This window comes from Dendrobates tinctorius, unplaced genomic scaffold (assembly GCF_039654945.1).
Source record: "Dendrobates tinctorius isolate UK_male_01 unplaced genomic scaffold, ASM3965494v1 ptg000009l, whole genome shotgun sequence".
NCBI lineage: Eukaryota > Metazoa > Chordata > Amphibia > Anura > Dendrobatidae > Dendrobates > Dendrobates tinctorius.
In genome coordinates, this window is record NW_027361677.1 from 25,782,947 (window position 1) to 25,807,050 (window position 24,104).

The following is a 24,104-nucleotide window of genomic DNA, read 5'->3' on the forward strand; positions in this document are numbered from 1 at the left end:
TTAGTTCCACTCTCCAGAACTGAAGGGTTTTTCTAACTTCATAGATTACTTCTCATTGCTTATGCAGACACCAAAAAAGTGTGAAACCAAAAAATGTAATTAAAATGAAAGGTTTATTGAATACACAAAAAAGTAAAATTACATTAGTATAAAGGGACTGAAACTGAACATAATGAGCTCCAAGGGGTCTACAAAAAAGTTATATGCTTGTGACAATGAAATCACATATGATTAGATAATAAATATAGAGCAAAGTTACCACATTAAATAAAGATTTCATGAAGAGAATATATAAAGTGCCAAAAATAGAATAAATTCAGGTAAAACCTAGTAAGTAATGTGAGCTGTCTGCACAAAATATATAGTAATGCCCTAAAAATGGCTGCAAAGTCTAACAAGTACATGGCAGTAAGCAGAATTTTAAAGTGCAATAGTGCAAGGATAAGTTTGCAAAGACAGTCAGCAAGAAATAACATAAAGTGCAATAGTGCTGCAATGGATTAGAAATATAGACCTAAAGATGCATATAACAGTGCAAGTGCTCAAAAATGCTATCCACTGGCTGTATGACCATAAATTGAGGCATCCATTAAAGCTGACCGACACTGAGAGGCATAGTTACCGTGTAGACCGGACAAGGAGAGGGCCCCGACGCGCGTTTCACTTGTCGCTTCTTCCAGCGGGACGTGTATAAGAGAGTTTTCATTGCTTATGCAGTCTATCTGTCACGACCAGGACCAGGGGCTCCTCTCCTGTCCTAACGCTAGGGGCACCCTAGCTCGCCCTGTTCCCTGGATTACTTCTGATGGTGAAGATGCAGGGGCCACATACCTTGCCTTAGCTCCTGAATCCTCCCTCAGTCTGTACTCTTCCCCCACCCAGGGAAGAGGGGAGTAGTAGAGTACCATAATATACCAACCAGATTAACAAGGTGATAGGAACAGAGATAAAGGAAATACCATTCATTCAAATATACTCACATATATAACAGAGGAATGTATCGGTGTGTAGAGGATGGGCTTAAATAAAAGTAGGGGAAGGGAATCATCACGCACCCAAAACATAGCAACAATCACCGATAAATCCACTAATTGCCTTCTCCAATAACAACCACATACAGCCATGCTGCATAAGCTATCACTGACAATGAGTGCTAGCCAGGGCCCAGATTTTATAGGAGATAGGAGTGGCCAACAGTGAACAGCTGAAAGCCTTTATCAAGGAAAGCTTCCAGGAGCTCTCAACTGAGAAGATTAACCCCTGCACTGCTAAAAGAAACTTACACCATTTAATAAGATGGTAAAGTGCCTCTAATCATTGCAGGAGTAGGAGAAATCAGACACTGCAATCTTCTGACTCCTCTCTGTCATGGTAAACCTGTGACACTATAAGAGGTTTTCAATCTCCAAGGCATGGAGCACAGCGCTCACAAGCTCGATGCCATAGAAGCATTAAGCATTGCTCTGAAGCCTGTCAGATGATTGGATCAGACCAGCATAAGTTCTCCTGTGCTCTTTCGATGCTGTCAACACACATCTGCCTCTGCTTGCAGATTAGAGTGTGCACAATTTGGACCAGTAAGGCTGGTTTCACATTAGCGCTTTTAAAGCGCACGTACGGCCGGGGGTAGCTCTGCCCCCGAGCCGGCTCTCTGCCCGGCGTGCCCGCCCCTTGCTTGTAGCGCCGCCTCCTAGCGGACAGCGGCGCCTGCGATCGGCGCACCCTATCTTTAGCATAGGGTGCGCAGATCGTGCGCAGGCCGTGCGCTAGTTGCGCTTTGACCTGCGCTGCGCACTTTTGACGGTGCGCCGTGCGCGCCAAAATCGAACTTTTCGGATTTTGGCGCGCACGGCGCACCGTCAAAAGTGCGCAGCGCAGGTCAAAGCGCAACTAGCGCACGGCCTGCGCACGATCTGCGCACCCTATGCTAAAGATAGGGTGCGCCAATCGCAGGCGCCGCTGTCCGCTAGGAGGCGGCGCTACAAGCAAGGGGCGGGCACGCCGGGCAGAGAGCCGGCTCGGGGGGCGGAGCTACCCACGGCCGTGCGTGCACTTAAAAAGCGCTAATGTGAAACCAGCCTTACTCAGTCATACCACTGATCCGAACTGTCAATCTTCAGAAGCGCACCACCCTCCCAGCAAGCAGGAAGCCCAGAAGCAGGGGAACGGCGCGCTCCTGAAGGAAGAAAAGGTGAAGAACTCATCATTAAAAATCTGATCTTTTCATACTCAGTTGAGAGATGTTTACTAGTGATAAGCGAGCATGCTCAGGTGCTCACTGAGTGTTTTCGGCATGCTCGAAAAATATGTTAGAGTCCCCGTGGCTCCATGTCTTGCACTGTTAGAGAGATGCAACACAGACAGGGATTGCCTAAAAAACAGACAATCCCCGCATGTGTTGCGGCTGTCGAACAGCCGCGGGGACTTGAACACATTTTTCGAGCACGTTGAAGACACTCGGTTAGCACCTGTGCATGGCGGATAGCGCCTTATCCGAGCACGTTCGCTATACGTGTCCGTGTCTACATGTGGCCTTCGAGTGTTGGTGATACATTGGGACTTGAGGGCGCAGCTGTGGAAAGTTCTGTCCCCCCCCCCTAAAAACTGTAAGAACCAACCTCTAAGAAACTGAAAATAAGCCATCCAATGCAACGAACATTGGTAAAATTGTGATGACTTTCAATCTATCTAATGATGCAAAATGGATTTGGGAAGTTTTGGGCAACAAGCCAACAATGTGACTCCAAGAAGGACTGATCACACTGAGCCGCGCTCGTCAACGTTTTTTTTTTTTTTAGATAAAATAATAGTTAAAAGTAGGAGCCATTAATTGACTCTCTCATTATGCTTCCATTAGATTAACACCAGTCCCTGAATAATACAGAGATACATTTCCATGGCAGGGCAAAAACCACATTATCAACACTGCAAGAAAAAAAAAAATCAGATCCTACAGTCGTCTGTTTCTTAATTCCGAAACTTTTTTTTTTTTTTTCCCATTTTAATATCAATGACTTAAAGGAATAAAAAGATAAAGACGCGTTCAGGCACTATCAGTCCGGCCTGGAAATAATGCATTCGGAATTAAAGACAGCAATTTAATTAAATGCATGAAAGGCGACTTTTGTGATCATATTTCAAATACGCCATTGTGTTTTCAACCGTCCCGTCTCATGACTTTTCTTAATAATACATCAAGATCCAAGAAATGTGTTGGATTCCTATTACAAATTCAATTAGTCCAATCAAAAGTGATAAAAAAAATGTGTTTTTCATTAAAGGAGCGGGGTTTTGCTCGGGAAGTTTCATGCACAATGCGAAGCGGTCTCTGCTTCTCGGCTCGGCTAGTTGGAATGGATGGCGGCGTGTCACTTGTCATACCATAGCTTGCTTTTATTATACGCCTAATGGCGTCTGAATACGACGTGCAGACATTGTAATCAAGTATCCAATTTCTTATAGACGCTATCTCTACTGCACATCCTAAAATATTGCGGAGACCAGGCTCGGGGAAAATGTCTGTGTCGTTGGCGGACACTGATAGCCAGACTCGGACCCTCCCTCCGTGACTGATGTTGGGGGCATCGGAGAACTTGCAAGAAAAATTATTCCAGCCGTAGCAAATATACAATACTTTTTTACACCCTTATGGGAAATTTTGGTAAATTTTAAGTTGCATAATCAAGCGTCCTCCTAGTTTCCCCGGGGCGCTTCTGATTGACCGATGGTTCGGGTGACACAGTTGCATTGATGGCCTGAACGGTTTGCTCTCCCACGGTGCAAGCAGACATAGCTTTGTGCCTACAGCCTCGAAGCAGCTCATAAACAACAATCCGGCCAACTTCAGAGCAGCACTTATAAGCTCTGTTGGAAAGAGTTTGTAAGCGCTGCTCTCCTTGCCTTGGAGAATGCAGTTTACCAGAGGTTTCAACAAGTAGTAAACAATAAATAAAATTAGAAATCCCTCTGTGCTTGAGGATTTTTAATGAAGAGTAAATTGCAAAGTTGTTTGTGTTTACAAGCATTTTGAATTTTACCAAATTAGAACTTGAGTATAATCCGCTAAAGGGATTGTAAACTTTGGAAAATCTTATTTATTAGGCGAATGCATTGCCCAAATTCCAGATCACAAAGTGGGGATGCACCCAAAGATGATTCGAAAGTTTAGGAGAAACCTGATACTATGTGTTGTGTTTACTCACAGCACCTCCGCAGGTAATAAAAAGTATTACAAGGGAGGTCACTTACATAGAACATAACTTTACTAGCTCTTCGACTAAGAGGTGAACATCCTGACCAGAAAGCCATGAAATATTCTTTAAAATTTCAAATATATTCTAGAGTTCAAAAAAAGTTGGTTTTGGAAATTAGGAAACTCCACTAAGTTTCCTTCTGAAATGCTTTACACTCATCTTAACATCTTTGGGGGCTAGGGAGATGAGATCATAGCGATTCCAAAAAAAACAAGGGTCCATGGTGATGGTGAAGTAGAATCGGGTATAACTCATCGACCATTCAACTGACTAATCAGAATATGAAAGCATCTTCCAGTGTTCTGAGGTTCAAACTTGACCATTAGGATCTAGGATAGCGTCAAAGATCTGGAAATTTGGATGTGACATATAGCAGTAAGGGATTGTATGAGATCATTAATACCTGATGGCCATTTCTTTTCCAATGGAGACAGCGCCACTCTGGTCGATGGTTGAGTCCGGTACTGTAGCTCCCTCTTTTGATAAACAGCCAGAATTATGCAACATAACAATGTGACAATGCGTCTGTAACTTTACATTCTAGAAATCAATGCAGTGTTACCAATTTTCTTTCTCCAGGCACGCCTCCAGCAACCGGCACAGGAACATTACAAATTACATTAGGAGACGTTAACGACAATGCACCGTATATCTACCCGACATCGGCGAAAATGTGTGAAGACTCGAAAGACCTCAACGTCATCACTCTAGGAGCTTGGGACAAAGATCTTCATCCCAACGCCGACCCGTTTAGATTTGAATTGGGGAAACAATCCGTGTCGGATAAATCCTGGAAAATCACGCAACTGAATAGTGAGTGTCAGCACCGCAATTTGAATACTATATTCAAACTTAACATATCATTTGTATCTTTCCATTCTTTCTCTCCATTCCTCAGAGGCTTAGTCGTACCATCGCCAACAAATATCAACTTATATTACAGTTAGTAAGTGTACAATGGCCAGAATTTGGGATTATTCAGAACCCACCCCCTTAGATGCAGCAATCAATAGTGTTTACAGCATCTAAGGGGTTAGACAAAGCGAGAGTTTCCATCTGTCATCCCATCGTTCATTTTTCCTCACAACATGATCTAAAGTTGCCAATGGGCTAGCTTCCTAACAATGGTCCCTTTGAACCCAAAAAGCTAATACCATACAAATTTCAGAATCACTCTTTTTTTAATATTTTTCCATTTGAAACCCATAAGAAAATAATGAAAGATATTTAATAAATTCTATGTTAAGCAAAACTCATGCCATTAACAAAATACAACCAAGGAAAAACACCCGAAAATTTGTGTAAAGTGACCACAGGCGGTAGTCAAGACCGATCTGCTGCTCCATATCGCCCCTGTACTTTACAGGAAAATCATGACCCAGTCCTAATGGGCTATCATGTATCAATCGACCACACTCACTTGTAGGCCTCCACTTTCTCCAGGTCTCCATCTTCTGAAGTCACCACACATAACTTTGGGGACACACAGTTCGTTTTAATAAGAAAAATCTTACTGTAGATTTCAACTTCATCAGATTGTAACACTTCTTATTCCTTGTTTCAGCATCCATTCCTCCTGGACTATCCCTACATTCACTGGCTCCCTCAGCCCCTGAGATTTCTCGTCCCATATTCTACCCAGGATCCTTTACCTTCCCTGCTTGCGGTTCCATGTCAATCGCCCCCTGAACCCCAGAGAATAAGATATTCTCCATAGTACCCATAAGTTGGAAGATTGTCCGCAAGGGATTCTAGTAAGGCCTCCAAGAATGATAGATACTTGCTGACGGTAGAAGCCCACTGCTCTTGAACTTGACCTTGGTTACTGTCCTTCCCTATCTGACCAACTATCAGGAAGTGCCTGCTTTTCATTACCACATACCGCCTTCCATTGTGGGCTAGTCCCAAACATTCACTGTATCTGGGCTAGTCCCAAACATTCACTGTATCTTATCTTATAACATTATGTACAAATCCTCCTGTCCTTATCTTATGTCCTAGGTTGTAATATATACAGTATCTCTACAGTGTGTATATATATGTATAAAATGCATGACATTAACTACATGACGCGATTGGTGTCTCCAGGGGTAGGAACATGACAGTTCAGTCCATCACTTTTACACTTGTATGGCTATGTTGATGAAAAAATGAAAAACTAAAGGTTCTCAAAAAAATAGAGTTCAATTAAATTTTCCTTTCCGCACATTTCCCCGCGTACAAGGACCGCTAGATTCTTCATTTGGCCGGAGTAGTATAATATATTACAGGTAAAATGAGCCGTGGCATGATTTACAATGTAAAGTAGAATTCGATATTCGCTATGGTCTGAGCACCGCAATATTAGTCATTTCTAATCCATCTTCAAGAACTTTTGTCATATAATTTTTATATCTTGGGAATTGCCACCTCATTACCTAAAGCCGTCCGGCTACAGCCTATTTTTGGATCTATTTCTCGTTCTCTCTCGTTTTTTTTTTTTTTAAGAAGTCTTGTTCCCACTTGAGTTTCCAGACAAGTGATAGAAACTCACGTCAATTAAAAATCCTCCATGAAGAAGACAAAGGGAAGAGGTAGACCAAGCTGAACCCTTGTTTTTGTACTCGGTGTCATCTCCCGAAAGAGGTGAAGAGTATACTCGGTAGAAGAGAGAGCCAGGGATCTAGACGTGTTGTGATCGGTCTTGGAGATTCATTGTGAACTTCTGTCAATTTAGCGTCTTCCTTCTTATCCTTTTAAAAATATGAGACGGAGAACAGGAGAGGAAAGTCTTCAGATGGCGAAACACAAACGTGCTCCGGTAATAAAAAGACGCTCCAGACAGAATCTTAGGAGAAATCAATGAGAGCTTCTATTTGAAAGCTGTGGTTGTTCAACATGTCTGAAGTCCAAGTCTCTGACGAGTGAAATGATTTTGACATTCAGCGATGGAGAAATAAAGTATTTTACTGATGTCGCACATTTATTTACAGAGTAAAGACCATGAGCGGAGATTGTCCTAAAATCCTACAATAATAGTTATATTCCTGTACATAGGGGCAGCATTATAGTAGTTATATTCTTGTACATAGGGGCAGCATTATAGTAGTTATATTCTTGTACATAGGGGCAGTATTATAGTAGTTATATTCTTGTACATAGGGGCAGCATTATAGTAGTTATATTCTTGTACATAGGGGCAGTATTATAGTAGTTATATTCTTGTACATAGGGGCAGTATTATAGTAGTTATATTCTTGTACATAGGGGCAGCATTATAGTAGTTATATTCTTGTACATAGGGGCAGTATTATAGTAGTTATATTCTTGTACATAGGAGCAGTATTATAGTAGTTATATTCTTGTACATAGGGGCAGTATTATAGTAGTTATATTCTTGTACATAGGGACAGTATTATAGTAGTTATATTCTTGTACATAGGGACAGTATTATAGTAGTTATATTCTTGTACATAGGGGGCAGTATTATAGTAGTTATATTCTTGTACATAGGGGGCAGTATTATAGTAGTTATATTCTTGTACATAGGGGCAGTATTATAGTAGTTATATTCTTGTACATAGGGGGCAGTATTATAGTAGTTATATTCCTGTACATAGGGGGCAGTATTATAGTAGTTATATTCTTGTACATAGGGGGCAGTATTATAGTAGTTATATTCTTGTACATAGGGGGCAGTATTATAGTAGTTATATTCTTGTACATAGGAGCAGTATTATAGTAGTTATATTCTTGTACATAGGGGGCAGTATTATAGTAGTTATATTCCTGTACATGGGAGCAGTATTATAGTAGTTATATTCTTGTACATAGGGGGAAGTATTATAGTAGTTATATTCCTGTACATAGGGGGCAGTATTATAGTAGTTATATTCTTGTACATAGGAGCAGTATTATAGTAGTTATATTCTTGTACATAGGGGGCAGTATTATAGTAGTTATATTCCTGTACATAGGGGGCAGTATTATAGTAGTTATATTCTTGTATATAGGGGCAGTATTATAGTAGTTAGATTCTTGTACATAGGGGCAATTTTTATTATAAAACCCAAACATAAATACAATTATAATAAAACAAAAATCATCCAGTATTACAAAACACAAACCACTTAGGTAATATATACACAGCACTAATAATCAGATCATATTCATAAATAAATTAAAGTGTCCACACCTGGGGATGGAAAAAGAAAGTTAGAGGAAAAAAAAAAACAAAAAAACATTATCACATTTTCTAACTGAACTTTACGTTTCTCCATAACGTTATGTTTCTCGGACTCCTTCCAACTTCCAGTGATTTTATCCACCGGAGTTCTGACATAACCTGATTGGCGGCAGCGGTGTGATCGAACAACTCATTGTGCAGTGACACCCGGGTTCTCATGTGCCAGTGATAATATTTGATGACACTGATTATAATGTACATCGTCTCTCTGTTGATGTTACTAACAGTGAAGGGGACACCATAGATTATGTCAGGATACTTTAAAGTCCGCAGTCTGGGGATTTTTAGATTATCTGACACTTCCTCCCAGATCTTCCTCCCTCCCCAGCAATCACATATAAAGTGCTCCATAGTCTCCTCCTGATGACAACCAAGGGGACAATTCCGATCAGAGACACACAGATGTTTCAGGTTCCCTCTGACAAAGAGCCGACTATGCAGTGAAAGCCAAGTGACATCAAACAGTTTAGGAGGTAGCCGTTTCCCGTTTAGGAACCTAAGGCTTTCCTGCAGGGTGGTGGTGACACAATCTCTCAGGGCCAGTGGAGAGTAGAAGAAAGTCCTACATACACGAGAATACAGGTCTCTTCTCGTACTGCTCTCAATGTAAGACCTCTCCAGTCCCCACCTCCTAACACACTTCAGTCCATAGTCCAGATACTGGGGGAGGTGGTCACCTGTTCATCTCCTCCTCTTGAGACTGCCGCCTCGTACCCAAGATTCTGCAAAAGGCAATATCCAGTACCTGATACTATTTACCCACAGGGAGCTACTGTTTCAGTCCATGTTCCCAAAATTCACCTTTAGAAACAAGGAGTCAAAGAAAACCCTTGGATTCAACATATCCAGCCCACCCTCTCTCCGCCGTAGGTACGTTATTCCCCTCTTTATCAGGTTCATCCTATTCCCCCACAAGAGCTGGAAGAACAGGCTGAAGAGCCTCGCTGAGAAAGATTCTGGCAAAGGGAAAATGACAGAGACATACAAGAAAACGGGGACAAGGTAAGTCTTCAACATTGTGACCCTTTCTCTGTAGGTCAGCCTCCAGTTCTTCCATCGCTGAACCTTTGCATTTCCGGTTTCCAATTTCTCCTCCCAATTTAGCGTGGCATTATCATCCCTCCCAAATTCAACCCCTAGGATCTTAATATGGGTGGAGGCTTTGGAAAACTGCGGCAGATCAAAGCTGGGCTCAGTATCTAATGTCCACAGAGCTTGACTCTTTTCAAGGTTGACCAGAGACCCGGAGGCTTCTGAGTAGCTTCTGATGGACGCAGATAACATCTGCACCTCATGAGGATTGGAGATCACCAGCGTCACATCATCCGCATAGGCAACAACATTCAGAGGCGGGCAGTGGGGGACCGACACCCCCTGAAAATCGCACTCCTGCAGTGACCTCAGAAACGGGTCTAGGGCAAAAACATACAGGAGTGGACTCATTGGGCAGCCCCGTCTCACCCCCGCCCCAACTCCAAAAGTGTCACCCTGCCAACCATTAATCAGAGGAAAGCTCACCGCCTCTCTGTACAACGTCTTCAGTCAATCCACAAATTGTCCCGGAATACCGTACTTTGACAAAGTGGCCCACAGATAGTCATGATCAACCCTGTCAAAGGCTTTAGCCTGGTCCAGACTAACAACATATCTCCCACACCGCAGAGCTTTACATCTCTCAAACATCTCTCGTATCGAGATGACCGCTCCAGAGATGTTCCGCCCTTTTACTGTGCCAAACTGAGAGCCTGCCAACAGTGTCGGGGACAAACAGACTAATCTAGAAAATAGGATCTTTGCTAGAATCTTCCTGTCCACATTCAAGAGGGCAACCGGCCTCCAGTTCTTGATGTCGCTCGGCTCTTTACCTTTAGACAGCAGAATTAACGAGGACACTCTCATGGATGGAGGCATCAGGTGATTTTCTAGACAATTTCTATACATATCCACGAGAATTGGAGCCAGGAGATCTCTGAATTCCTTATAAAATTCTGCTGTTATACCATCTGGACCTGGTGCCTTCTTCAGATATAACTTATCAATAGCCTCCTTAACTTCTTCCACCGTTAATTCTGCTGTCAAAGGAGAAAAGTCCAGATCATTAGTATCAGGCACTGGAGTTGCCTCCAAGAATTGAGCCATCTTATCTTTATCCAAAACTTTCCTCTGAAACAAGTCAGCATAGTAAGATCTCACCACCTCAAGGATACCCTCCCGTGAATCCTGCAATACACCCTGGGAGTCAATGAGACCCGTGACCATTTTTTTGGCCACCCTCTCCCTGCAATTCTCAAAGGGATCAGGGGCCCCTAAGGACCCATAATCCCGTTCAAGAACCAGGGAGGTATACCTGCTATACTGATACTGCTTTATCTCAGATTTCAGCCGGTCGATCTTCACTTTGTCATCCCCGCCCGCCGAATACAGTGACTCCAATTCTTTGCGCAGCTTTAGGTACTGGCTGTACTTATTCCTCCCTTTATTAACTGACAGTCTCTTTAAGAGGGATCTGATATCCTCCTTGACGTCCTCCCACCAGTCGGTCATGTTGTCATAGAAGTCAACCCTGTCTAGATGAAGCTGGATAAGGGAGTGAACACGGCTCTGAACATAGGCATCATCCAGGAGACTGGAATTGAGCTTCCACAACCCTCTACCAATATCCGGACGGTTAGAGGAACCCAAAGAGAAGCACAAGGCGAGGTGATCAGAGTAAGGGACGACCTTCTCACTCAGGGCACCTACAGCCTCAGTAGGACTGACAAAAGCAAAATCTATCCTACTGCTCCTGTTGGAACATGAATATGTGAATTTTGGCTGTCGCCCACCCTGTGTGAAAACGTCGGTCAGTCCTGCCTGCATTATGACGTTATGTAGGACCTTACCGTCCCTGGTCACTGCCCTTCCCGAGGAGCTGTCACCTGATGTCATTATGGCATTAAAGTCCCCCGCCATCACCACTGGAAGAGAAGTGAAGAGGTAAGGCTTGACGTCATTAAACAGCTGGATCCTGTCCGTCACTGTCTGTGGCCCATAGATGTTAATAAGCCGGAGTCGCCTCCCATGGACAGTGACTTCCAGGACCAGACATCTTCCCATGACCACCTCCGTCATCCTATGCACAGTCACATCATTGGTGTTAAACAGGACAGCGACCCCGGCGTAAGGCTCCACAGCCAGCGACCAGAAAGAAGGACCGGACCGCCATTCCCTCTCAGCCTCTCTCATAAGCCCCAGAGATGTCAGTCGTGTCTCCTGCAGGAAGATGACATCTGTGTCCAGATATTTGAGATGTTCATACACCGTGTGTCTAGTTCTCCTCAGCTTAATGCTATTCACATTGCTCGAGGTCACTGTCAATGAGAACCCCGCCATCACAACACAATATAGAAGGAGCAGAGTAACAGCCATCATCATGAGTCAGAGATGTTCTGTCCACCACTGGTGTCCATGTCAGACTCTACCTGAGGGTCCACAGATAAGGGCTTCCGCTTTGGCGGGGGATGGTCCTCTATGTCCCTGTCACACTCAGCATCAACTTTCCTCAACTCTTCCTCATAATCGTCACCATTGGACTCAGATAAAACTCCATACTTGTTGGACACGACCATCACTCCTGCAGAATTCTGAACCTTCTTACTAGCACTCTGACCAGTGTCATATTCTGCCTCAGGTTTACGGGAGGATGTGTTCTTTTTCTTCCTTTTATTATTATTAATGCTCCAGTCATCAGATACAGACAGCGATGCTGAAGGGGGGGCTATCTGAGGCTGCTGGACCTGATGGACGACCTCCATGTTCCCCTCTGCACCCTGCTTCTCTGGTGCTGCCTGAGTGGACTCCTGGTGGGCATCTGAGCTGGTCAGCATCTCTCCTGACATTAAACACTCCTCCTCATGTGTCCCTGCCACCACATCCTCATCCTCCTGAGCCTCTGCCCCTGCCATCACTAACTCATCAGGGAAGACTCTGCAGATGTTGTGCCAGGCATCTGGACAGTCCCTGTGAGGGTGGCCCATCCTACCACAGAGGTTGCACCTGACGTCCCGGCAGTCTGCAGCGACATGGCCGATTGCCCCACACAGACTGCACTTCACCACAGTACAGGCGTTAGCCAGATGACCTTTCCCACCACATTTGAAACACTTTCTGGGTTGCCCGGGATAATAACACCTTCCCTTCTCCCTCCCAATGAAGAAGGAGTTGGGTAAGTGGTCAGTGATGTTATTACATTGCCGCAATTTTACCAAGACCCTCCACCCCATTGTCCAGATACCATCCTCATCTCTGACCTTGGTGAGTCCAGAGACGAGGTCACAGTGTCTCCGGAGCCACACCTCGATGTCCTGTGGAGGAACGGCCTCATTCCAGAAGGTGATATTCACTGTGACAGTGTCCGGCCTGGAGATAGGAACCAACACAAACTTATTCCAGCCCTCAGCATCTCTGAACTTGGGGTAATTGGCCAAGAATCTATCCAGGTCAGACATGAGCTTGAAGCTGACCTCGTAGCCCTGCCTGTCCTGAAGATTAGACACTGCCAGTATTTCCTTTGCTACAAACCCGATCTGGCTGCAGAGCGGCTCTCTCACCACATACCTGCGTTGTGGCAGATCCTCCTTGGCACCTATGTATTTAAACCGCACCACATTAATGCCTTTGAATGTCTGGCCGGTATACCTGGCGCTGGAAGTGAAGGATGGGGCGCCGCGGCTCCAGGCATTCCTGGGGGGCACCTGCCGGGTCACACTGGGCTGACTGACAGGGAGAGGGCCTGCAGCAGGGGGGGCTGTCACACCTTGTGGACTGGATGGCAAAGGGGGATAATCACACATATCATGCACATTATCATAAGCAGCATCATTATCAGTCAGTGCGACGTCCAATACAGAGTGTGAAACCCCTCCAACCCCCGACCCCATGGGCACAGCATCCCCAGCCACAGTCTGTGCTTCAGCCTCATCAGCACAAACAGTCTCACATACACTGTCCTGCTCCTGTGTGGGGCATTCTGGGACCTGTGGTGCCTCTGCTGCAGTCTGCAGTGCATGCTCCTGTTCACACTGAGCTGCCTGCTGCTGCAGTTGTTTTCCCTCCTGGAAGCAGAAGCGGGCAGCCTGTAACACTGGCCGTGTCCGCTGCTGGGGGGTCCCGTCCTGAACATCAGGGGTCCTGGCCTCTACAGCACAGTCCTGCTTATAGGAGGCGAACCGCTCCCGGTCCCTGTAGGTCTCTGCCAGGGGCCCCATGCTCTCCAGCACAGATTCAGTGTCCTGCACAACACTCGCCAGCTGTACACCCAGTGTGCTCAGTCTCAGGTCATAGGCCTCATTACTGGCAGGATTAGTGGTCTTTAGGTTATAGATAAAGTCTACCTCCATTTGCAGCGCTTTTTTTTGCTGCTGTAACTCACCCAGTTTTTGGACAAGTCCTGGTATCTCATCCGCTAGCTGCAGCTCGGGTGCACGCGCCGGCTCCACAGGCTTCGTCTTGACCACGGTTACAGGGGTTTTGAACACAGTCTTGTGCGGGTCCACCACGGATGGTTTTGTGGCCCCTTGGCTGGATGCAGGCTCCGCAGCAGGTTTATCGCTGCCACCTGACTGTGACCGTGTGCGTCCTGACCGCGCCATACTGCCATGCTGCTGTACGTTCTCCTGCATTGTCTGCCTTTCCAAAGACGTCCGTCTCTGCCTGGGAGCAGGAGAGTTGGTCTGCACAGCTGGGGCCGATCTCACCTGTGCACCTGGCAGGAGCTGCTTACCGACTGGGGAGCTACAAGACTTCACACTCAGCTGGTTTCCATCACTCACCAACACTTTTCCTTCTGGCTTCTTTGCTGGAACTGGAGAAGGTTTTCCTCCCAAAACTTTACTCACAACTGTTTCCTTCTTCATAGAACTGCTGCAGCTTTGACTCGCTGCATTCACTGGTCTCACAGCGGCTTTGGGATTAACATTCCCATTAGTAGAAGCCTGGGAGGCTAGTCCCAGTGTAGGCCGGGAAGCCTGGGCCTTGCCAGGGGAGCTTCCCCGCCCAGGGTGGCCCCTCCCTGGGCTTGCTCCAGACATCAGGAGAACCACTGACACACAACCTCACAGCTAGGAGGCAGTATTATAGTAGTTATATTCTTGTATATGGGGGCAGTATTATAGTAGTTATATTCCTGTACATAGGGAGCAGTATTATAGTAGTTATATTCTTGTACATAGGGGGCAGTATTATAGTAGTTATATTCTTGTACATAGGGGCAGTATTATAGTAGTTATATTCTTGTACATAGGAGCAGTATTATAGTAGTTATATTCTTGTACATAGGGGGCAGTATTATAGTAGTTATATTCTTGTACATAGGGGCAGTATTATAGTAGTTATATTCTTGTACATAGGGGGCAGTATTATAGTAGTTATATTCTTGTACATAGGGGCAGTATTATAGTAGTTATATTCTTGTACATAGGGGGCAGTATTATAGTAGTTATATTCTTGTACATAGGGGCAGTATTATAGTAGTTATATTCTTGTACATAGGGGCAGTATTATAGTAGTTATATTCTTGTATATAGGAGCAGTATTATAGTAGTTATATTCCTGTACATAGGAGCAGTATTATAGTAGTTATATTCTTGTACATAGGGGGCAGTATTATAGTAGTTATATTCTTGTACATAGGGACAGTATTATAGTAGTTATATTCTTGTATATAGGCGCAGTATTATAGTAGTTATATTCCTGTACATAGGAGCAGTATTATAGTAGTTATATTCTTGTACATAGGGGGCAGTATTATAGTAGTTATATTCTTGTATATAGGAGCAGTATTATAGTAGTTATATTCTTGTATATAGGGGCAGTATTATAGTAGCTATATTCTTATACATAGGGGCAGTATTATAGTAGTTATATTCCTGTACATAGGAGCAGTATTATAGTAGTTATATTCTTGTATATAGAGGCAGTATTATAGTAGCTATATTCTTAGACATGGGGGCAGTATTATAGTAGTTATATTCTTGTACATAGGGGCAGTATTATAGTAGTTATATTCTTGTATATAGGGGCAGTATTATAGTAGTTATATTCTTGTATATAGGAGCAGTATTATAGTAGTTATATTCTTGTACATAGGGGCAGTATTATAGTAGTTATATTCTTGTACATAGGGGCAGTATTATAGTAGTTATATTCCTGTACATAGGAGCAGTATTATAGTAGTTATATTCTTGTATATAGGAGCAGTATTATATTAGTTATATTCTTGTACATAGGGGCAGTATTATAGTAGTTATATTCTTGTACATAGGGGCAGTTTTATAGTAGTTATATTCCTGTACATAGGAGCAGTATTATAGTAGTTATATTCTTGTATATAGGAGCAGTATTATAGTAGTTATATTCTTGTACATAGGAGCAGTATTATAGTAGTTATATTCTTGTACATAGGGGCAGTATTATAGTAGTTATATTCTTGTACATAGGAGCAGTTTTATAGTAGTTATATTCCTGTACATAGGAGCAGTATTATAGTAGTTATATTCTTGTATATAGAGGCAGTATTATAGTAGCTATATTCTTATACATAGGGGCAGTATTATAGTAGTTATATTCTTGTACATAGGGGCAGTATTATAGTAGTTATATTCTTGTATATAGGGGCAGTATTATAGTAGTTATATTCTTGTATATAGGAGCAGTATTATAGTAGTTATATTCTTGTACATAGGGGCAGTATTATAGTAGTTATATTCTTGTACATAGGGGCAGTATTATAGTAGTTATATTCCTGTACATAGGAGCAGTATTATAGTAGTTATATTCTTGTATATAGGAGCAGTATTATAGTAGTTATATTCTTGTACATAGGGGCAGTATTATAGTAGTTATATTCTTGTACATAGGGGCAGTTTTATAGTAGTTATATTCCTGTACATAGGAGCAGTATTATAGTAGTTATATTCTTGTATATAGGAGCAGTATTATAGTAGTTATATTCTTCTACATAGGGGCAGTATTATAGTAGTTATATTCTTGTACATAGGGGCAGTATTATAGTAGTTATATTCCTGTACATAGGAGCAGTATTATAGTAGTTATATTCTTGTATATAGGAGCAGTATTATAGTAGTTATATTCTTGTACATAGGGGCAGTATTATAGTAGTTATATTCTTGTACATAGGGGCAGTTTTATAGTAGTTATATTCCTGTACATAGGAGCAGTATTATAGTAGTTATATTCTTGTATATAGAGGCAGTATTATAGTAGCTATATTCTTATACATAGGGGCAGTCTTATAGTAGTTATATTCTTGCACATAGGGGCAGTATTATAGTAGTTATATTCTTGTACATAGGAGCAGTATTATAGTAGTTATATTCTTGTACATAGGGGCAGTATTATAGTAGTTATATTCTTGTACATAGGAGCAGTATTATAGTAGTTATATTCTTGTGCATAGGAGCAGTATTATAGTAGTTATATTCTTGTACATAGGGGCAGTGTTATAGTAGTTATATTCTTATACATAAGGGGCAGTATTATAGTAGTTATATTCTTGTATATAGGGGCAGTATTATAGTAGTTATATTCTTGTACATAGGGGGCAATATTATAGTAGTTATATTCTTGTACATAGGGGCAGTATTATAGTAGTTATATTCTTGTACATAGGGGGCAGTATTATTGTAGTTAGATTCTTGTATATAGGGGCAGCATTATAATTGTTATATTCTTGTACATAGGAGCAGTATTATAGTAGTTATATTCTTGTACATAGGAGCAGTATTTTAGTAGTTATATTCTTGTACATAGGGGCAGTATTATAGTAGTTATATTCTTGTACATAGGGGGCAGTATTATAGTAGTTAGATTCTTGTATATAGGGGCAGCATTATAATAGTTATATTCTTGTACATAGGAGCAGTATTATAGTAGTTATATTCTTGTACATAGGGGCAGTATTATAGTAGTTATATTCTTGTACATAGGGGCAGTATTATAGTAGCTATATTCTTGTGCATAGGGGCAGTATTATAGTAGTTATATTCTTGTATATAGGAGCAGTATTATAGTAGTTATATTCTTGTACATAGGGGCAGTATTATAGTAGTGATATTCTTGTACATAGGAGCAGTATTATAGTAGTTATATTCTTGTATATAGGAGCAGTATTATAGTAGTTATATTCTTTGGGATTAACATTCCCATTAGAAGCCTGGGAGGCTAGTCCCAGTGTAGGCCGGGAAGCCTGGGCCTTGCCAGGGGAGCTTCCCCGCCCAGGGTGGCCCCTCCCTGGGCTTGCTTCAGACATCAGGAGAACCACTGACACACAACCTCACAGCTAGGAGGCAGTATTATAGTAGTTATATTCTTGTACATAGGGGGCAGTATTATAGTAGTTATAGTCTTATACATAGGGGGCAGTATTATAGTAGTTATATTCTTGTACATAGGCGCAGTATTATAGTAGTTATATTCTTGTACATAGGGGGCAGTATTATAGTAGTTATATTCTTGTACATAGGGGCAGTATTATAGTAGTTATATTCTTGTACATAGGGAGCAGTATTATAGTGGTTATATTCTTGTACATAGGGGCAGTATTATAGTAGTTATATTCTTGTACATAGGAGGCAGTATTATAGTAGTTATATTCTTGCATATAGGAGCAGTATTATAGTAGTTATATTCTTGTACATAGGAGCAGTATTATAGTAGTTATATTCTTGTACATAGGGGCAGTATTATAGTAGTTATATTCTTGTACATAGGAGCAGTATTATAGTAGTTATATTCTTGTACATAGGAGCAGTATTATAGTAGTTATATTCTTGTACATAGGAGCAGTATTATAGTAGCTATATTCTTGTACATAGGAGCAGTATTATAGTAGTTATATTCTTGTACATAGGGGCACTATTATAGTAGTTATATTCTTGTACATAGGAGCAGTATTAGAGTAGCTATATTCTTGTATATAGGGGCAGTATTATAGTAGTTATATTCTTGTACATAGGGGCAGTATTATAGTAGTTATATTCTTGTACATAGGGGCACTATTATAGTAGTTATATTCTTGTACATAGGAGCAGTATTAGAGTAGCTATATTCTTGTATATAGGGGCAGTATTATAGTAGTTACAGTACTTCTAGTTAAGTAGCAATATTGTAGTAGATATTATCTTGTCCTCGGGAGGGAATATTATGATCGTTAATGCTATAAATTAATTATCTCCTTTTGAATTTCTCCAGATACTCACGCACAAGTCAGTCTACTTCACAATTTGAAGAAAGCTAACTACAATCTCCCGGTGCTGGTGACGGACTCGGGGAAACCTCCATTGTCGTACAGCGCAGATGTTACGATCCAAGTGTGCTCCTGCAAAAAAGGGAAAGTAGACTGCAGTTCAGCAGATGCCCCACACGTCAGCATGGCCATCGTCCTCATCTTTACACTCTACAGTCTTTTCTGTAAGTTTTCGGCTTAGTCTTATGTGTTTTTGTAAGGTTTGTGCTAGTGATAACTCACGATATATCATTTGGGGTCTTTCATCCGTGAGTGAGATAATACTGACTATGTGTTGTATCAGAGTTTCAGCTCTTGGAAACGTTTTGGCCACTAGATAAAATAATGTCCAACTTTTCCTCTTGTCCGTCTTCCATAATTTTAGCAGCAGAACTTGTTGCAAGAGACGTCACTGATACATTGTAGCAAACCATGCTCCTGTGTGATCATGATTGATTTCAACAAGTAACAGTGTTTCCATTCATGGTCAGCAGCAGAGATGTTGGGAATAGTGAAGAATTGATGCACAAAGTATATGAGGAAATTGGACTTCTCGGCTGCAAAGTCGGGGGTACCGGAACGGGCGATACATGGGAAGACTTTGTTTCTTTCCTCGGCGCCAAACAGATTTCAAGTCAAAAGTGAGGAAAAAAAAGATTAGAAAGTAAATTCCTGCGCGAATCGAGTCCTGATCCTCATTAGGTGTCTGCAGTAATGCATTTCCCAACATGAGAGCCATCGGAGCGGCCATATTTACAAAACGGCACTTGGACATTGGAGCTGCTGAAGACACAAATTAAAGGGCTGCAATGTGGAAGCCTCCTCCTCCAGGATGTTTACGACCATGTTAAGCATGGAGAGGACGGAGTAAAGCTCCTACCTCAATCATTCACTGACAATTCCCAGTGAGGAGGAGGAGGGGATGGATGGATCCGCACAGTGCAGTTTTTGGAAATAATACCAGTACATTTCTTTATAGCTGTTTTCTTGGCCTTTTAGCTGGATGTAAGCGTGCATCATATACTAGTACAGCCTCCTCATTCAGAGTCCAGGGATTAACAGGGGAGCCCGAGGCGTATCTAGGCTTCCTGGCACCCGGGGCAAGAACTTGGTTCGGCGCCCCCCCCCCCACACACACACACCAAGTACATATGAGACTTGCACACTTAGCCATGTACCCACAAGCTGCTCTCCCTAATGCTCTCAATGTTCAGTAAAAAACTGAGAGAAGCAGAATGAGAAGCTCGTTGTCAAGTATGAAAATCGCATATGAGTGAAGTGTCCGTGTGATAACTACTGGAACCTGCAGAGCTGAATCCTGACATTGCAGCTTCTGAATTCTCACAACGAATGCACTGCACACTTTTAGGATTCTCCCTTGCCGATGTACAGTCATGTCAGCACAAGCATGTGATTTATATACCTCTGGCCACACTCCGACTAGACGTGCCCGGCCTCGCTCAGTTCATTTTCATTGAGTGAGGCCACACATGTCTAGTCAGCATGTGACCGCATGTATGTAAATTACCGGCGCGAGAGAATCCTGACAGTGTGCAGTGAGCACTGTGAGAATTCAGAAGTCTGCAGTCACATAGAATGACTGCAGACTCCGTACAAACCTGGAAAACCCCTGTAATGCTCCTAACAAATAAAAACATGAGAATAAGTCAGTATCACAAATAACATTTCCATCCAGGTACCTTATAGATGACGTCTCTGGAGTCATTCTCCTTTTCTTCTTCTTGTACAGACCCCATGATGAGTTCTCATCCACAGCCGTCTCTGTAGACTTCCATCCTCTCCGGTCTTCTGCAGCAAATCTCCACACGATGCCCTTAAAGATAGAAGTGTCATTATAATGCTCCTAAATAAAAATATCTGCAATATACTGTCACCTCACACTATTCCCCTCCCTCCTCATACTGTCTCATCTAACATCCCTCTGTTCACCATACTGTCTCATCATATATTTACCCCCTCACTCTCTATACTGTCTGCTCACACATACCCCCGACTCTCCATACTGTGTCCACATACATTAACCCGTTCGCTCCCCATACTGTCTGCACCCATCCCCCATACTGTTTCCTCATACATACTCTGTGTCCTCAAATCTCCCCACACACATTAAATCCCCCCATCCCCACTCCAAATCCCTCAGACACATTAAATACCCCCCATCCACATTCCAAATCCCTCACACACATTAAATAACCCCCCATCCCCACTCCCAAACCCCCCCACACATTATGTACCCCCCACTCCAAATCCCCCACATATTAACCCCATCCCTACTCATTAACCCCCCCAAACAATAACCCCCATCCCCACTCATTAATTCCATCCCCACTCATTAACCCCCCCATCCATACTCCCAAATCCCCCAACACATTATGTACCCCCCCTCCAAATCCCCCACACATTAACCCCCATCCCCACTCATTAACCCCCCACACATTAATTCCATCCCCACTCATTAACCCTCCACAAATTAATTCCATCCCCACTCAATAACCCCCATCCCCACTCATTAACTTGCCACACATTAACCCCCATCCCCACTCATTAACCCCCATCCCCACTGTTTACCCCACACACAGTAACCCCCATCCCCACTCTTTACCCCCCACTCAGTAATCTCATCCCCACTTATTAACCCCCCACTACACATTAACCCCATCCCCACTCATTAACCCCCCACACAGTAACCCCCATCCCCACTCTTTAACCCCCCCACACAGTAACCCCCATCCCCACTCTTTAACCCCCCCACACAGTAACCCCCATCCCCACTCTTTAACCCCCCCACACAGTAACCCCCATCCCCACTTATTAACCCCACTACACATTAACCCCATCCCCACTCTTTAACCCCCCCACACAGTAACCCCATCCCCACTCTTTAACCCCCCACACAGTAACCCCACTACACATTAACCCCATCCCCACTCATTAACCCCCCACACACATTAATCCCCATCCCCACATTAACCTTATCTCCACTCATTAACCCCCCACGCATTAACCCCATCCCCACATTATCCCCATCCCCACTCATTAACCCCCATCCTCACTCATTAACCCCCCATCGCCACACATTAACACCCCCCATCTTCGGTGGTTTATTCAGCTCCACATTGGAGCACACTTATCACCAGCGCTGAGCGTTCACTCCGGACGCCGGGAAGTGACGTCAGCAGCGTGATCACATGACCTGATCACGCTGCTGACGTCGCTCTGGCCCGGCGGTCAGAGCTGCAATTGTACTGGCGTCTATACAGACGCCAGAACAATTGTTCCCTGGGAGCCGGCACGCGCACCTTCTCTGCGCCAGCTGTCAACTTGACAGCTGACACAGAGAACCGCCGACTCTCAGGCCAGGGGGGGCGGCAGAACGCAGCCGCCAGGGAGGACACTGCGGACCGCTGCATTAGGCGGCCCGACTGCGCCCCCCTGCTGGCTGCGCCTGGGGCAACTGCCCCGGCTGCCCCCCCCTAGATACACCCCTGAGGGGAGCTGCATGCAAAACCTACTGTGTGCATAGTGTACAGTGCTAGTGTCACGCCTTCAGTCATTAAAGGGTTGTTCTGACATTTTATCCTATAAGCCCACTTCTCTCCGCCTTCCTTCTTTTTTTGGGAGGGCAGTGCATTCCTGAAGATTGACAGTGTGGACCATCAGCATGGTTGTGTCACTGACTCAACTTGATGTTTCAATACAATTAGTGTTTTATCAGCAAGAGATTATCACTACAGGACTAGGTGACTGGCGCCTTCTAGGCAACTGCTCTCTGTAACTCCTCCCCCACTACCGATTAGCAGCTTTCAGTCTATACACAGTGTATGCAGCCAATCAGTGGTGTGGGCGGAGTTACACAGAGCTCAGCATCAGGGGTGTGGGCGGAGTTACACAGAGCTCAGCATCAGGGGTGTTGGCGGAGTTACACAGAGCTCAGCATCAGTGGTGTGGCAGGAGTTACACAGAGCTCAGCATCAGGGGTGTGGCAGGAGTTACACAGAGCTCAGCATCAGGGGTGTGGGCGAAGTTACACAGAGCTCAGCATCAGAGGTGTGGGCAGGTTTACACAGAACTCAGCATTTGAGCACTGTCAGCAAAGAAAACAGGGATTGTATCAAAATGACAGGAAGTGATACATCGCTGTCCCTACATCATGCTGTTCTCAGATTACATAGCAAAAACGTGTTGACACATTCCCTTTAAACAGCAAGATTAAAAATCCCTCCTCTCTTCAGAACAGAGGAGATTAAAATGTCAGTTTGTTGTTTTTACAAACGCTTTGAAATGTAACTATTATTGAATTTGAGACAAAAGCCCCTTTATGGTACCCTCTAATCCAGATAATGAGATGACTTTGCTACTTCTGCCCCAGTCTATACAACAAAGCTGAGAAGTGATCTGCAGAAAACAGGAAGTGGAGGCTTTTTGTATGACTTTAATACCATGAAAATTAAAGGATCCTCGGTGACTGGTTCCGTTTTATGTCTGGCTTAGATCACCCATAATATCGCGAACCTTTACAGGTGTATACGACAGTCACAGGAGACTACAAGCTGTTAATTAAAAGCCATCAAACTTCCACCGCTAATTTCCTTTTTAACAAACAGCTTCGCCACCAGAGGTTATCGAACAAGAACAAAATATGTAATATTATAATAAAAGAGCAAATGAATTCTTCCCCATCCAGACCACTAAACCAAGCAAACGACAATGACTGCATGGGGAAAAGCAAAGCGTAATAAAACACTCGGCAATGTAACCACAATCATACTCCGCTCTTGTTTAACCAACATTAACTCGGCTGATAAGAGGTAAGATTATTACCGATGGCTTCATTTCACAGCAGGAAGCTCAGATGCACAAACGATGCACAATAAACTCGAGAAATTCTAATACTACATCGCTATTAATAGGCCAGATTTCTCGGATTGTTCTATAATTGGGTGGGAAAGAAAAGAATATAATTCTTGTTCTTAAAGGGACCATTTAGGGGTTCCCTCATAGCTGAACCGGAGGTACAAAGATTGTCTCTTGTTCTGGAGGAGCCAGGATATCCATGCATCCTGTTCATTTCCATGGAAAGTGTGTAATTCCTAGTTTCCCCTGCAGGGGCACTGCAGGGAAATAAAACACTTGCTGCCAGGTTCCCTTATGGCTGATCAGTGTGATCAGTATCGGGATTACCTGTGATTATCTTAGCAGATCATTTTCCTTATTAACCCAATTGCAGCAGGTAAACATACAGTGGGGTAAAAAAGTATTTAGTCAGTCAGCAATAGTGCAAGTTCCACCACTTAAAAAGATGAGAGGCGTCTGTAATTTACAT

General features: G+C 43.3%; 1 protein-coding gene across 2 annotated transcripts in view; it reads left to right on the top strand.

The window, feature by feature from the left end:
• CDH13 (cadherin 13) overlaps positions 1-24,104 on the top strand; it is an 834,102-nt gene that overhangs the window by 767,673 nt on the left and 42,325 nt on the right. For both annotated transcript variants that reach the window (XM_073585096.1, XM_073585102.1), the window contains 2 exons: positions 4,833-5,066; positions 18,727-18,945. In XM_073585096.1, the coding sequence (XP_073441197.1) occupies positions 4,833-5,066; positions 18,727-18,945 (453 nt within the window). The remainder of the gene's footprint in view (positions 1-4,832; positions 5,067-18,726; positions 18,946-24,104) is intronic.